This window comes from Periplaneta americana, chromosome 1, assembly GCF_040183065.1.
Source record: "Periplaneta americana isolate PAMFEO1 chromosome 1, P.americana_PAMFEO1_priV1, whole genome shotgun sequence".
In the NCBI taxonomy this organism is placed as follows: domain Eukaryota; kingdom Metazoa; phylum Arthropoda; class Insecta; order Blattodea; family Blattidae; genus Periplaneta; species Periplaneta americana.
Window position 1 is genome coordinate 107,366,809 of NC_091117.1, and position 17,650 is coordinate 107,384,458.

Consider the following 17,650-nt stretch of genomic DNA (forward strand, 5'->3'; position numbering starts at 1 on the left):
AATCATATCGCTAAACAAAGTTACATTAGGTACCGGTACTCAAAAATTTACGCAGGCAATATATTGACTTTCTAAGGCAGGGCTATACTTAAAAGTTTGTTTTACAGAACCATGAGGAATGATGAGAAACAACAAAGATAGTGTCAATTATCTCCATTAATAAGTTATGTTGCAACCATTGATTTTTTTTTATATTTAAAACCTAAATTCTTTACGATAGTGTGCAGATGTGACACAACTGCATCTCGTAATGAAAATCGCATTTTCTTTAACGTGGTCGGTAATATAAATACACATGCCAACAGAATAACTACGAAAACGACAGCCATGATAGAACACACCAATACTTTCTATGACACAGTAACGAAGATTAAACTCTTCCGAACAAAACAGCTGGCTACCACATGCTCACTATGAAACGGTCGGTAATGTCGACCTTTCAGCATGGGCTCTGATTGGCTGGTTTCAGCAGTTACCATGGTGATACCTTGAAGCCTCTGAACTATCAATATCTTTCTAGTTTTGTACAGATTGTACTAATGACAATCACCAGAGCCTTCTTTAGTTACAAGCCGGGGCTATACGTCGGCAACACTGTAATTAACTGTCACCCGGAGGCTGACCGTACAGTACACGTGTTTGTGCTAATGCCGATTTCCAATGTAAATTAATGTTACAATATAAGTGTGTGTCGATGGAATTATGTTTGCGGTCGTACCAAACGTTAATTGTTGATGTATTATAAACTAAATGCGTGTTGGTGATAAAAAACAAGACAATAAATGAAAATAAAATGGTTGCAGTCTTTGGGAATTTTTACGGTTATGGATGACAAAGTAATTGACTATTCTATTAAATATTGTATAACCACATTTTTATATTCTTATTTGTGGTTTGTGTGTATCAGAATTCTAGTCAAATTGTTGGGTCTCGCCTGCTATATCAATAAAGTTACGCCGTTGGTTTTCAAAGTCATTGTAAACAGCTGTTTTGTGATCCCATAAATGTTGCAGTGGTCAATGTTACTTATGTCCCGCCCACTATAGAGACATAGGCCAATTTTACACATATTTAGTATAACTTGTTGCTTCTTTGACAGGTTAGGTTTGGTTAGTTTAGGTTTTTGTTATAGCCTACCTTGCATATACGATTATAGCGCAACATTGGCAGTGATAAAAGTGAAATATTCGTTCAGAGGGCGTTGGATACTCTACATTCACCCACTTGGTATTTACAGGATTTAAAGTCCACTGAGTTTACGCTAATTGATACATACATATATATACTTCATAATTAATGTTGCGTTTTGTTACGTATTATGTTGAAGGGATGTGTTTTCATTTTTTCATAGATTGTTTTACTTGGCTTAACTGTATTTACATCCTCATACTTTTATTATAATAGGAATGTCAATAGTTTCTTCTGTTTACATTTTATTTTAGGCCTATTTGCATAATTCACATTCTTAGCTTGTTTTCTGTAGTTATATTTATTTAAAATTATATTTTAAAAAGTTTATAACAAATAATTTAGGATAACAGTATTGTTATGGTGACTGGCCAGGTTCAAACTAAAACTGGCTTCCTGGACATCTGAAATATTTATAGAAAAGCACGACATAATCACATGAAATTAAAATGCATATGATATCCTACACCTTTCATGTCAGAGGTGAAACGATATTAAGAGGCAAAACATTGTCAATTTACTAGCCACATAATGGTTAATTGATTGGAATAGGGTATTGAGAAAGTACGTCATATTTTTGGTACAAGTATTCTTTAAGTATTTATTTATTTTCCCTTGTACCATCAATAAAAAAACAAGTATGTTTTTATTTTTTTTTAAATTATAAGTGTAGTTGCTACGACACATAGGCACACAGCACTTTCTAGGCATCTGAAATATTTGTAGAAAAACATGATAGATAATCGCAGAAGATAATATTAAAATATATCCTAAACCTTTCACAGATGAAACACCATTAAGTCGCAAAACATTGTCAATTTGCTAGCCACAAATTTGTTAACTGAATGGAACTTAAGAATACTGCGTAGGAACTTACGTCTTTATTGCATTATTGATTTTATTATTTTCGGTGCAAGGAATATCTTTTTTATTTATTTATTTATTTACATTCGGAATATCAATAAAAACATTGTTTTTTTGTAATTATTTTAAGTGGCAGCCTTTGTATGTAAGTAGCCTACTTACGCCGTATTCTGAAGTATAGCTAATTGATTGCAATAAAACACTATTTTCGAACCCCTAATAATTTACATCACTACTCTGAATCTTGATCTTACCTTTGTGCATGAAGTAATATTAAAAAAATACGCGTTACGTATAACGAAAGCAATGAGCAAACACAATATCACTCTAAAATCTCCCGCCTCCACTCTGCGTTGCCAAACCTACCCATGCCCCGGCTTGTAACTAAAGAAGGCTCTGCAATCACCAATGTGTTTATGCATATTTTATTGCACTTATTTTATTGCAGATACAAAGTAATTTATAAGGAAATGAGTAACAAACTAAATTAAAATAATATACTAATTACAGAAATAGCAATATTGGTAGTGTTAACAAATTTAATACACAGTATGTACACATAATATGTTTTATTTATCTTTATGCTCGACCATGCCGAAATGTTTTTTTCTTTTTTAATGTTTTTTCTTTTTCTTTCCAAGTGTCACAAAATTGTTTTGTTTACTTATTATTCTTTATGAACTGATTAGTAGGCCGATCTATCGAACCCTTATTTAGGGCGGCTTTTGTTTAAACAAATTTTACTTACACCTAGTAGCAGTCCTTTAATGCATGTCATTAAAGTACAGGTCTTCAGCCAATGATAACTCAGCTTACATATGTTCAGCCAATGAGAAGTCAACTTTGTACCGTTATAAAACCGCAAGTATCGATTATTCTCGGATATGCAATCGAAAGAGAATTAGCGAAGAGTCACGGAGGTTGAAATCCAATACTGTCGCAGAAGGTTATGTTCTGTTACTATAATAATTAGCAGGGAAAGGATTTATATGTAAATACATATTTACTTATAAAGCTAATATAATTTATATTTTGCATTATCTTTATGTTTCACAATGTGTAGGGTTGAAAAATCCTACTTTTATTTTCCATATTTTTCCATATTTTAGAGTTTAGTACATATTTTCGTTAATTTCCATATATTTTCCATATTTCATATAAAACAGTCCATATTATATTAGGTTTAACAATAAAACAAAACAAAATTCCATTAACTTTTAAAAATACATTTCAACAATAGAGATTTAAACACATGTTCAGTAATCCCTTTAACATCAGAGTTATTTGAAAATTAGCAGTCCTATCAACAATGGGAAAGTAAGTTACAAAACTGTATTAATTTAATTTAAAATTTTTAACAGACTTCAGTTGTGCAGCTCAACAGTTAAATGCCAGTCAGAGTACACATAGGTTCAGTTTTGTAAATCATACTATAAAGACGGTAAATATGCCAAAAGTACGTCATTCAGTCAATTTAAAATCAAAACTAACAAGTTACATTTCAGAATTTAAAGAAGATGGTTTATCAACTGACAATAAAATATTATTTTGTAATTTGTGTCAGTGTGCAGTATCATCTACACAAAAGTTCCTGGTGCAACAACACATTACAACTAGTAAACATCAGGCCAACAAACAACTAAATTCCAAGCAGAGACAATTGTTTTTAACACAACCAACAACATCGAATGTAAGATCTGAGTTTAACATCGACCTGTGCCGTTCTCTCATCTCTGCTGATATTCCTCTCTACAAACTAAAGAATAAGGTCTTCAGGGAATTCCTTGAAAAATATACTCAACATACAATCCCGGATGAGTCAACACTTAGGAAGACGTATGCTCCATCCATCTACGATGAGACAATACAGAAGATAAGAGATGAAATTAAAGATAGTTCAATTTGGGTTTCCATTGATGAGACTCCCGACAAAGAAGGTAGACTTGTTGGTAATGTAGTTATCGGTTTGTTAAGTGAACAATATTCTGAACGAATTCTTTTACATTGTGATGTTCTAGAAAAGTGCAATAACAAAACTATAGTTAAACTGTTCAACGAAGCTATGGGTATCCTGTGGCCAAAGGGTATTATGTACGATAATGTGTTATTCTTTATTAGCGATGCTGCCCCTTATATGGTCCAAGCTGGACAAGCATTATCTGTTGTATATCCTAAATTGACTCATTTTACTTGTGTGGCGCATGCATTTCATCGTGTGGCAGAAGTGGTCAGAGACAATTTCCCTAAAGTAGATTTGTTGATTTCATCAGTGAAAAAAGTATTTCTCAAAGCTCCCAGTAGAGTTAACATGTTGAAAGAAATGTACCCTGAAATTCCATTGCCACCAAAGCCAATTTTAACTAGATGGGGTACATGGCTAGAAGCAGTTGAATATTATGCCGAACATATAGACTCTATTAACAATGTTCTCCTTGCATTGGACTCTGAAGATGCAGTCTCAATTGATACTGCGAAAACAGTTACCTGTGACATAAGTGTGAAGAATGACTTAGCTCACATTCAGCATACATTTTCATGCATCATAAAAACGCTCAAAAGTCTCCAAAATAGGCACCTTTCACTATCTGAAAGTTTTGAAATTATAAATAGTACTGTGGAACAACTGAATCGTGGTAGAGGTAAAGTTGCAGATGCAGTAAGAGCTAAGGTGGACACTGTACTTTCAAAAAACCCTGGATATGAAGAACTACAAAAGGTTGTTGCTGTGATGAGTGGTGAATCAACAGTGAAGATTAACTTGGACTTATCCCCAGCAGACATTGTGAAATTGAATTATGTACCAGTTACTTCTTGTGATGTCGAACGCTCTTTTAGTCAGTATAAATCTATCCTCAGAGACAATAGAAGAAGATTCACTTTTCAGCACTTGAAAGAAATGTTTGTAACCTATTGTTATGGTAACAGACAATAAAAATTGTGTTTTGTTGAAACTACATTGGAAGATAAGGTACGTCCATTATATTTTTTGTTTAGTTTGATTAAAATGTACCAATATTTAACGTACATAGTCATTTTTTTATAATTTAAGTCCATATTTAATTCCATATTTTGGTAAAAATCCATATTTAATTCCATATTTTGGTAAAAATAACTACATATATATTTACATATTTCATATATTTTTAGTCCATATAAATCCGTTCCCTGATAATTAGCGTTAATTGTAAATAATATTCAAATAAATTCAATTTGTCATCTCGTTTTTCAATGTCGAATTCAATAATCAAGGTTATAATATTATAATATTATATTATTATATTATAATATTATAATATCATGCTTTCAAAGGGGAGTACGTTACATGGCGATAAAATTGTTCAATAGTCTTCCTGAAGACATTAAGAATCATAGCCAAAACCCTGCATTATTTAAGACAAAACTAAAAAATTACTTAATATCTCACACTTTCTATTCTGTATATGAATTCTTGACATTTCACAGTACTGTGTAAATATTATAATAATATTAAATGGTAAACATATTACATTGTATAAAATATTATTGTTATTAAGGTATTAATTCTGTACATATTTCATATTTGCATTTTATGTGTATTGCATTTTATTGTTAAACGTAAGAATTGGACATGTTCTTTAGTCTATGCTGTAAAGCAAATGTAAGAATATTATGGAACAAATAAATCTGTCTGTCTGTCTGTCTATCTATCTATCTATCTATAATATTATCAAGTTTAACGGGATTATACATCAAGGTCAATGACACTATTGTTCCTCGGAAAAAATCAATACTTTCGCATCTGCGCACATCTCACAATTCACGACCTAGAACAAGGTCACTTCCGATCTTGTCAGATACAAATAAAATGTATACATCTGAATACCGGTAATTTCAAGTTAGAAATATGGTCGAGCATAAAAAGTCGTATGAAACTCGCCTATAATGGTAATTAAGAAGCTCGTATGAAAATTATGAAACTCGCTTGCGCTCGTTTCATAAACATCCATACTTGCTTTCTTAATTACTATCATTATAGGCTCGTTGCATAATGTATTATTATGTTTATATTCTACTACACAACAAATGTCACGAGTACTATATAGAGAAAAACACCGTTCGCGCATGTTAGAAGTCCCTTGACACATTAAAGATATCTTTGCACTTAATACTTCTACCAGCATGCAATCTGGCAAATCAATGAAAAGCGATTGTCTAACCTGTGCAGTAAGGTTGTTGTGCGTGCTGGCTACCAGGGGGCAGGCAGACACGTGCGTAACCTTGTGGGCCGCCTGTATGTAACAATAACTAAGTCAGCAAGTCACTAACAAACACATACACAGCACAACAACAGGCAAAAACATATACATTTACAGGACTCTTGCAAACAAATTTCCAAACGAAGATGTGGGAGGAAAAGAAAGAAAGAAAAGGAGGAACAGAAGATACTGGTAACCTGAGGTTAAGGAGCAAAGTATATTCTCACATCAATCTTTCGAGATGCATAAACACACTGCTCTGTTTCCTAATTTTGGCAATGTTATGTTATAAAAGACAAATACTGTATATTCCCATTTTTTAACAATTTTCTCACAGTTGGATCATACTATATAAAAACAATTAATGCCGGTAATGCATAAATTAACATCATAAGAATTGGGCAAAAAAATTCGTGCACATGAGTGTATCTAGCAAGCTAGCAATGCAGAGTACAATGTCTGCACTTTTCACAGAATATTCTCTAATCAGGTCCGGCCAGGTTTCAGAATTGGCTTGAAAGACAGAACACTATATCAGTGTTATAATTTTAAAAGAACAAACAACAGTATAGGTTTCACCGCTATTAGAAAAGAAATTATCACATTTTCTTTGAAACGAAAATCCACAACAATAAATTAACGACTGTAAATGAAACATACTCAGGGAAGTAAAGAGTTTACCTTAGTTTTATTTTTAAATCTGAAAATAGACTTTCTTACAATTATCATCAGACTTCCATGTACCATGTGAGACTATACTATGAGCAAGAGGATATTGAATTATTCTATGATTTTATATACAATTACACTTACATAGAATTTTACAATGTATTTTATCATATGCTTTCAAAAGTGCATTATCAAACACGACTATGAAATAGGACATATCATCAAGTTAAAAAAATACATTGCGCGACATACTTGGCTTTTGAAACCAGATTTTACTACTCACAGTAGCTTCCCAAATTCATTACGATGCTACGGGGCACCTGTCCCATACACTGCTCGAAATTTCATGAGAAAATTTCTTTCTTCATGAGGACTCAAATCAGTATTTGGCTTGGCTTTTCGAGAGTCTGGCCTGGAACAGATCCTTGCATTTAGGCTTTCTTTGACCCATTGTGCGCTCTATATTGTGCAAGACCGACAGGTGGCCCATGAACATTCATAAATCCGATGCTGACAGATGGGCCAACCTATCTCAGCCCTGACAGAGCCAGGTCCCATTCTCAGACGAGTACCTGATAAGCCTCAGGGCTGGGAGACTGAAGCCCTTTCTATATCAGCATTGGGAACTCGTACTAGCCCCATGACTTTACCCCAGCCTATTTTTAACTACTGCAAATGATACACGAAATGAGGGGAGGTGAAGTTTAGTGGTAGAATAATAATAGAGGGAAACGGGACTACCTCCCGAAAAATTCTCTGTAATATCTGCTTCGACCACAAATTCCACCACGACCTGGTCGGGATCGAACCCAGGCTGCAAGACCAGCATGCTAGTGTCTGAGCCATAGACGTGGTCAAATCAGTGCTTGTTCCACGTAATGCTAGTCTAAGGCATGATGCTTTAGATCACACGGGTATGGTTCAGAACATATTATCAGTTACAAATTCATATTAAATTTTAGATTTAAAATTAAATTTTAAAAAAGTTCCAAGAGCACGGGATATCAAAATTATTATACCTTTATGTACTTAAAAATATTCGTATGATATATATTATAACAGATACTTCATAATTGCACGACCCCAATTATCACTGAAATTCATAACTAGGTCACGCCCTCCCCCATCTTATAATAACAATAATAATAATAATAATAATAATAATAATAATAATAATTATTATTATTATTATTATTATTATTATTATTATTCATCCATACATCTTGATTACATTATTATTATTATTATTATTATTATTATTATTATTAAGTACAACATTCCCCCATAAGGATATACATAAATATACTTGGACTTCTCCAGATGGATTGACACACACCCAAATAGATCACATCTTGATAGATAAACGGAGACATACTAGTATAGTAGATATTCGAACTTTCAGGGGTGCAGACTGTAATTCTGACCATTATTTGGTGATTGGAGAATTAAGAGAAAGATTATCAGTAGCCAAGCGAGTAGAGCAACAAGTTAATATTACTAAATTCAATATTTTGAAATTAAAGGACGAGGAAGCTAAGCAAAATTATCAGGTCGAAATTTCGAATAGGTTTGCCACTTTAGAAAGTTCCGACGAAGTTGAGAAAGAATTAGATGTTAATAGCGTGTGGGAAAATATCAGAGATAGTATCAAAATTGCAGCTGAGCAGAGCATAGTTTATTATGAAACTAAGAAAAAGAAACCGTGGTTTGATGAAGATTGTTGCATGGTAGTAGAAAGAAGGAAACAGGCAAAATTGAAATTCTTACAGGATCCAGTTGAGGAGAAGAGAGATAATTATTTCAATGAAAGACGGGAAGCAAGTCGTACACTTAGGAATAAAAAGAGAGGTTACTTGAAGGAAAAACTGAATGAGGTAGAAACAAATAGTAAAAATAAAAACATTAGAGATTTATATAAGGGTATAAAGGAATTTAAGAATGGATATCAGCCAAGGTTAAACGTGATCAAGGATGAGAATGGTGACTTGCTTGCAGACTCTCCATCAATCCTAAACAGATGGAAAAACTATTTTGCGCAACTACTAAATGTACATAGGCCAAATAGAAATGATCGGGACGAAATTGAAATACAAACTGCTGAGCCATTTATACCCGAACCCACGCCTTCAGAAGTCGAAATTGCGATAGAAAATCTGAAAAAGTACAAGTCTCCAGGTATCGATCAAATTCCGGCAGAATTAATACAAGAGGGAGGATGTGCATTATATAGCGAAATGTATAAACTTGTACTTGCTATTTGGGAAAAGGAAGTTGTACCAGAACAATGGAAGGAGTCCATAATTGTACCTATTTTTAAAAAGGGGGACAAAACCAACTGTGGTAACTTTCGAGGAATATCACTTTTGTTGACGTCGTACAAAATTTTGTCCAATATTCTTTTGAGGAGATTAACTCTGTACGTAGATGAAATTATTGGGGATCATCAGTGCGGTTTTCGGCGTAATAGATCGACTATTGATCAGATTTTTTGTATTCGACAGATAATGGAGAAAAAATGGGAGTATAAGGGTACAGTGCATCAGTTATTCATAGATTTCAAAAAGGCATATGACTCGGTTAAGAGGGAAGTATTATATGATATTCTTATTGAATTTGGTATTCCCAAGAAACTAGTTCGATTAATTAAAATGTGTCTCAGTGAAACATACAGCAGAGTCCGTATAGGTCAGTTTCTATCTGATGCTTTTCCAATTCACTGCGGGCTAAAGCAGGGAGATGCACTATCACCTTTACTTTTTAACTTCGCTCTAGAATATGCCATTAGGAAAGTTCAGGATAACAGGCAGGGTTTGGAATTGAACGGGTTACATCAGCTTCTTGTCTATGCGGATGACGTGAATATGTTAGGAGAAAATACACAAACGATTAGGGAAAACACGGAAATTTTACTTGAAGCAAGTAAAGCAATTGGTTTGGAAGTAAATCCCGAAAAGACAAAGTATATGATTATGTCTCGTGACCAGAATATTGTACGAAATGGAAATATAAAAATTGGAGATTTATCGTTCGAAGAGGTGGAAAAATTCAAATATCTTGGAGCAACAGTAACAAATATAAATGATACTCGGGAGAAAATTAAACGCAGAATAAATATGGGACATGCATGTTATTATTCGGTTGAGAAGCTCTTATCATCCAGTCTGCTGTCCAAAAATCTGAAAGTTAGAATTTATAAAACAGTTATATTACTGGTTGTTCTGTATGGTTGTGAAACTTGGACTCTCACTCTGAGAGAGGAACATAGGTTAAGGGTGTTTGAGAATAAGGTGCTTAGGAAAATATTTGGGGCTAAGCGGGATGAAGTTACAGGAGAATGGATAAAGTTACACAACACAGAACTGCATGTATTGTATTCTTCACCTGACATAATTAGGAACATTAAATCCAGACGTTTGAGATGGGCAGGGCATGTAGCATGTATGGGCGAATCCAGAAATGCATATAGAGTGTTAGTTGGGAGACCGGAGGGAAAAAGACCTTTACGGATGCCGAGACGTAGATGGGAGGATAATATTAAAATGGATTTGAGGGAGGTGGGGTATGATGATAGAGACTGGATTAATCTTGCACAGGATAGGGACTGCTGGCGGGCTTATGTGAGGGTGGCAATGAACCTTCGGGTTCCTTAAAAGCCATTTGTAAGTAAGTATTATTATTATTATTATTATTATTATTATTATTATTATTATTGGTCCAATATGCTATTCTTGTGGTCACTTTCTTTCACAAACGTAGCCTCAATAACATTAAGTGTTCACAGAAAAGAGTAAAAATGTACTCGTATAGTGTACATCCTTCTGCAATGAAATTATTCTTTCTATTCAGCAATCTAGTTGTTATTTAGTACTAAATTTCTGTTCACTGTAATTTGTAACCCCACAAAACAAATATGGAACATGTAACATGTAGAACATAGGCTTATTATTTCCACTGAACACAACTCTGCTGCAGTAATTGTGTATTAAAAAGAACGTGTGGGAACAGAGTCAAGCAGGTCATGTTACAAGGAAGTGCAACATATAAAATTATTTTAAGAGACAGTTTAAATTGTTAAGTTACTTTGAACATACAGAGTTAGCAATTAATAACATCATAATTTAGATTTCACTTTTGGTTGATCCGAAATGCCGTAAACTTAATAAACATTAAAAGAAACAGACATTTAAAATCCAAATTTGAAATATGTTTTCACACTGTCCCTATCACAACAGAATAGAATCAGTTTCGGTATTTTATTCAAAGTCTGGAATTAGAGCTTCTGTAATAATTGATAGTGACTCAATAACATTCTTTTATAATACAGGGGGGGGGGGGGTGCATAAGCTGGTATACAGCAATACAATATAGTTTTATTAAGTACATACCACTTGTAGTTACATGATGACAATCGACATCAATTTAACTGCCTGATCGATCTATTATCGATTGTAATCCTCATTTGTACTTAATAAAACTATAATGTATCACCTTGTATAATAGTACAAAACATAACTTAGAGAATTATAACTTTCCAAAAATATTCATTATCGGTACAGTACTCTGTTTGTGTGATGGAGTAGTGATTTACGGCCTGCAGAAAATAAATATGATAAGGAATAATGCACCTGTCTAATATATATACACTTGTCTAAGAAACAGTTAATACACAAACAAATTTTCAATAAAAGGAAACTTGTGTAATTACAGAAGTTAAGACATTCCTTCAGAGCACATTGACTCTCTAAGTACTGAAGCATAAGGAGTTTCAGTAGTAATTTGTGCAATGCATGAAATTTATAGTTCTCAATGCAGAAAAATAATGCAATTATTCCTGATTTCGGACATGAGAATATTTTATTTTCAACTAAACATGTCCAATTAAAATATCATAATAAAAAATGTTCACAGAACCTTAAAGGGAAGACAAGAATATTACGTGACAGAGAGAATGGTTAAACAGGGCTGTATTAAGGTGCTCATTAATCGAAAAAAATACAGAAAAACATTTAAGCAGTCACAAGAGTTCGATTAAAGGAACATGCACGCAACTGGAAAATACGTATCATTCAAGGTCTGCAGCCATCAATAACAACTGAATACAAACACATGTATAAAATCATAAAAACTCCCATACTGAAACAAATAATGGGAGGAAGCAGTGCGGGAACATTGTGTTCCGTGTAAGTTCGGAATTATGCAACAACACTCAAGCAAACACAACTGTCAGGTATATGTCACTTTCATATTTATGAAATACAATGTGAAGAATTATCCTCTGATTGAGGTTCTGGCTGATATATACATCTATTATCAGGCAGTACATCTCACTTGACTATATGTGTCAGAGGAAGAACAATTGTTTGTATGCATCTGAAGTCTGATTAGTGTAATATGTAGCTAGTCGGCAATGTATGCAATGGAGGGGGAAAGTAACTGGCCACCCTATCCCATTATCTCCTGGCCTACTTGCCTCATAGGTGGTGGCTACTTGGTATCACTTGTGAGGTTCAGACCTGTCTTCGGACAGTTGACTAAACAAAAACAACAACAATGTGAAGAATAATAATGCTTTCAATTGGTTAGTTAAAGGTGCTGCATCAATTGCGAAGTTATCTAGCGTCAGTGCAGTTGGTGACAGCGAGATTGTATTTGGTGAGATGAGTCCGAGAATATGCCAGAGAATTACCTGACATTTGGAGAAAACCTCGGAAGATACATGAGTAAGTTTGTGTGTACATGGTGTTTCAAACATATGAGGGGGAGACAAATGAAAACCTTCATTTAATTTACCAATATTGAACAAAAGTGAAATACAAATCTATAATTTTTTTATATAGTTTCCTTGACGTTCAATACAGGTCCTCCAACGCATAGGAAGTGCATGGATTCCTCTGAAAAAAAAAATTGTGGTCGTGTGTGCAGCCACTCATGCACCGCCTGGTGCACCTTTTCATCAGAACAAAATGTCTTTCCACTCATCACCTCTTTGAGTGGTCCAAACATATGGTAATCACTCTGGGCAAGGTCTGGTTCGTATGACGGATGTGGAAGAGTATCAAAGTGAAGGTCATTGATGGTTGCAACTGTTGCACAGGTGGTATGAGGCCGAGCATTGTCATATTGCAAAATGACACCTGTCAGACATCCACGTCACTTTGATTTGATTGCAGCCTAAAGATGATTTTTTAACAAATCTGAATATGACGCACTTGTGATGGTGTTTCCCCTAGGCATGTAGTGCTCCAATATAATGCCTCGCTCGTCCCAAAAGAGAATCAACATTTGTTTCGGGTTGGTGGTAGTGTACCCAGGTTTCATCTCCAGTAATGATTCTCGCAAGGATGCCATCACACAAAGAGAGCAAGAAAGGAATGGCACCATTCCTCATCACCAAAACCCAAGAAGTTCTGGACGCAGCCATCTGCAGGGAAGGTTATGCTTATTCTTTTTTGGGATGAACGAGGCATTATATTGGAGCACTACATGCCTAGGGGAAACACCATCACCAGTGCGTCATATTCAGATTTGTTAAAAAATCATCTTTAGCCTGCAATCAAATCAAAGTGACGTGGATGTCTGACCACAGGTGTCATTTTGCAACATGACAATGCTCGGCCTCATACCGCCTGTGCAACAGTTGCAACCATCAATGACCTTCACTTTGATACTCTTCCACATCTGTCATACGTACCAGACCTTGCCCAGAGTGATTACCACATGTTTGGACCACTCAAAGAGGTGATGAATGGAAAGACATTTCGTTCTGATGAAAAGGTGCACCAGGTGGTGCATGAGTGGCTGCGCACATGACCACAACATTTTTTTTCAAAGGAATCTTTGCACTTCCTATGTGCTGGAGGACCTGTGTTGAACGTCAAGGAAAAATTATATACTTGTGTTTCACTTTTGTTCAATAAATGAAATGAAAAAAAGAAATACGGTTTTCATTTAACTCCTCCTCGTAAATGGAAAATTATTATCTTTTAAGTAGGTATTGTTCTGTTGGGATTTTGAAGGTGTAGGAGGATTTTCAGTGGTAACATTGCTTGGTCTTGTCTTCTCGCTAACTTTCAGAATAAGCATAACGACCATGATTTCTTTTTAATGAGAAATGTTTATGTGCTTGGATTCGAGAAATCTGGTCACACTTTCTATTACTATGGTGACATTGTTAAATTACAGCAGGCCTTGGATGACTAAAATTGTGTGCTTAAAGCAAAGTAGTTTCGACTAGTAGTAGTTCAAATATCTTAGAGCAACAGTAACAAGACCACACCTGTGGAGTAACGGTCATCACGTCTGGCAGCGAAACCAGGTGGCCAGGTTCGATTCCTGGTCGGGGCAAGTTACCTGGTTGAGGTTTTTTCCGGGGTTTTTCCTCAACCCAATTGAGCAAATGCTGGGTAACTTTCGGTGCTGGACCCCGGATTCATTTCACCGGCATTATCACCTTCATCTCATTCAGACGCTAAATAACCAAAGATGTTGATAAGGCGTCGTAAAATAACCTACTAAAAAAACAGTAACAAATATAAATTATACTTGGGAGGAAATTAAACGCAGAATAAATATAGGAAATGCCTGTTATTAATCGGTTGAGAAGCTTTTGTCATCTAGTCTGCTGTCAAAAAATCTGAAAGTTAGAATTCATAAAAAAGTTATATTACCGGTTGTTTTGTATGGTTGTGACAGGGGCGGTTATTCAGGTGAAGTAGGTGAAGTGTCACTTCACGTATTTACGTACAAAACAAATTGTTATCTCATATTATGATGATGTATTAGTGATGAACAACAAGGATTCAGACCGAATAGAAGCACAACAGATGCAATATTTATAATAAGGCAAACAGTAGAAAAGGCAATTGAATATACAACACCTGCTTTTCTATGTCTTATAGATTTGACAAAAGCCTTTGATAGAGCTAAATTAGAAGATATAGTAGAAATCTTGCAAGAGAAAGAAATACCAAGAACAGTAATAAATTTGATAACGGATATAAATACAAATACTGAAACCAAGATTTCTATAAATGGGAAATTTACGGAAGGAATTAAGTGTGCAAAAGGAATAAAACAAGGAGATTCTCTAAGTCCTTTATTGTTTAATCTGATAATGGATAAAATTATACAAAATGTAAAGTGTCTCCCAGGTTACCAGATGGGAAATAAAAATTTTAACATAGTATGTTATGCTAATGACGCAGTTCTGATTGCCAGAACAGAGGATGAACTTCAACGATTACTTCATCGATTCGCGACAACAGCAGAAAAATTTAATATGGAAATATCTACAAATAAAACTAAATGTATGTGTATATCTAAGAACCCAATAAGATGTAAACTGGAAGTTAATGGGAAAATTATACAACAAGTTATGGATTTTAAATATCTTGGAATACACATTTCTAGTTCTCGTAGATTGATTGATGAAGTAAGAACTCAGGTTTTTAAAGCATCGAGAATATCAGGATACTTACGAGATGTCATCTGGAAAAACAAATATCTAAACACAGAAAGTAAAGTAAAAATTTATAAAACATGTGTACGACCAATAATGACATACGGAGCGGATACAAGAGCAGATACTAGCCAAACGAAACGACTCATGAGAACAGCAGAAATGAATACTTTAAGAACCATAGTAAGCAAAACAAGATTTGACAGAGTTAGGAACCAGGATGTTAGGAAGGAATGTAATATTATAGATGTTGAGACTTTCATCACAACGAGGAGAAGGGAATGGAGCTCCCATGTGGATAGAACTGACAACACGAGACTTATTAAGGCAGCAAAGAACCTACGCCCTAGAGGAAAAAGAGAAGTAGGCAGACCTCTCAAGAGATGGAATGAGACGTAATCATCATTGACGTAGTGTGTGTAAACAAACAGGCTTGTGCCTATAGAAAAGAAGAAGAAGAAGAAGAAGAAGAAGAAATATTAAGAATTAATTCCAGTTATTACCGATACCGTATTTCTAAAATAAAAAAAAAAGTTTTCTTTTCAGTCGTTATAAACAGTGTTTAGTTGTATAAATACTACCTGTAACCATCTGCTGAATAGAATAATGTCAACTGTTATGAGCGCCGAGCGGTGACTATTGGAACTTACAATACTGTAAAGGTGAAATTATTTGGGCTCCCATTCTCATACAGCACTTGGTTTCCATGGTAACGTGACATCACGCACTAAAGAAAGATTGTATGAGTGAAGTGCGTTTCTGAATCTTTCAGTTACGGAGAACAGTCAGACTTCTTGCAGGCGGAGTAACCAGTTTGCAGATCTAACGGTACTAATAATAGAGAAGGGGTGAAGCTAGTCTCCAAGGCTGGGGGCTATTGTTTAAGGGCTGTGAAATTTTACAGTATGTACTACCTGACTCGAGAAAAGTATCTTCATTTCTTGCTTCCAAGCATCCACCCCTGCAGTGATAAATTAGCTGGCTCTATGTTATTTTATCAGGAATACACCCCACATACATTCGCAAAGTTTAAAAGTTGTTTTCCGCCGCGTGTACTATTTTTTCTCATGAGCTCATGATCTTGCCAGTTTTATTCCAACGCTTGTATTTGAAAGTTTAAAGCGCGCGTAATGTACGCATGTAGTTTAATACTGTGTACGTATATATTAACTTATTATTTAATGTATTTAGAATATATTAGTGATAAGTGTACATAGTGTATTAACCCTACATCATAGTGTATATTATATGTTTAATCACTACAGTACTATTATACAAATACTTAGGCACCAGTACATTGAAAATGTTGATACATGAGTGTGAAATATGTATCCCGAAAATGACACGGTTTGTAATTTATTAGAAATGTCGTTTTGTAGACTTAAATATGAGGATAAAAAAGATGTTTTAAATTCTGGATGATCTACAGTTCCATTTGTTATTTGTTTTAAAAAGTGCTAAGAAAATACAGAAGTTGTATAAAATAACTTTAAAAAATTCTTCCGATGAAAGAAGCTTTTCTGTTTGAAAAGATTGAAAATTTCACTCGGAATGCTATATCACAGGAGAGATTTCATTATTAGCCCTTAGCTTTGCATAGAGATATACTGAGACATTTTATGAAGACATCGACAGGTTTGCTGCTTTAAAATGTAGGAGGATTGACTTGGTATGCAAGAAATTGGGTGAGTCCTGAAATAAATTAATTTTCCTGTTTGCATGTGTTCTAGAACTATTAAAACTGTACGTAGTTTACGAATTGTAGGCCTACCCATTATATTGGTAAAACTGTTCATGCATTTGTGTATATGAACAGCACTTAACCTATTTTTTTTACGGCGAGCCGCTACTGGGTTGTGAAACTTGGACTCTCACTGTGAGAGAGGAACAGAGATTAAGTGTTTGAGAATAAAGTTCTTAGGAAAATATTTGGGGCTAAGATGGATGAAGATGCAGGAGAATGGAGAAAGTTACACAACGCAGAACTACACACATTGTATTCTTCACCTGACATAATTAGGAACATTAAATCCAGACATTTGAGATGGGTAGGGCATGGTATGTAGCACATATGGGCGAATCCAGAAATGCATATAATGTTAGTTGGTAGCCGGAGGGAAAAATACCTTTGGGGAGGCCGAGACGTAGATGGGAGGATAATATTAAAATGTATTTGAGGGAGGTGGCATATGATGACAGACAATGGATTAATCTTGCATAGGATAGGGACCAATGG

At 34.7% G+C, this 17,650-nt stretch overlaps 1 protein-coding gene across 5 annotated transcripts in view; it reads right to left on the reverse strand.

Moving 5' to 3' along the window:
- Positions 1-17,650, reverse strand: part of KrT95D (phosphofurin acidic cluster sorting protein KrT95D) — a 1,059,178-nt gene that overhangs the window by 130,985 nt on the left and 910,543 nt on the right. For 4 of the 5 annotated variants that reach the window (XM_069825465.1, XM_069825491.1, XM_069825473.1 and 1 more), the window contains one exon: positions 6,249-6,320. The exons of the other annotated variant lie outside the window; for it this stretch is intronic. In XM_069825465.1, coding sequence (XP_069681566.1) covers positions 6,249-6,320 — 72 coding nt within the window. The remainder of the gene's footprint in view (positions 1-6,248; positions 6,321-17,650) is intronic. 5 annotated transcript variants of the gene reach the window in all.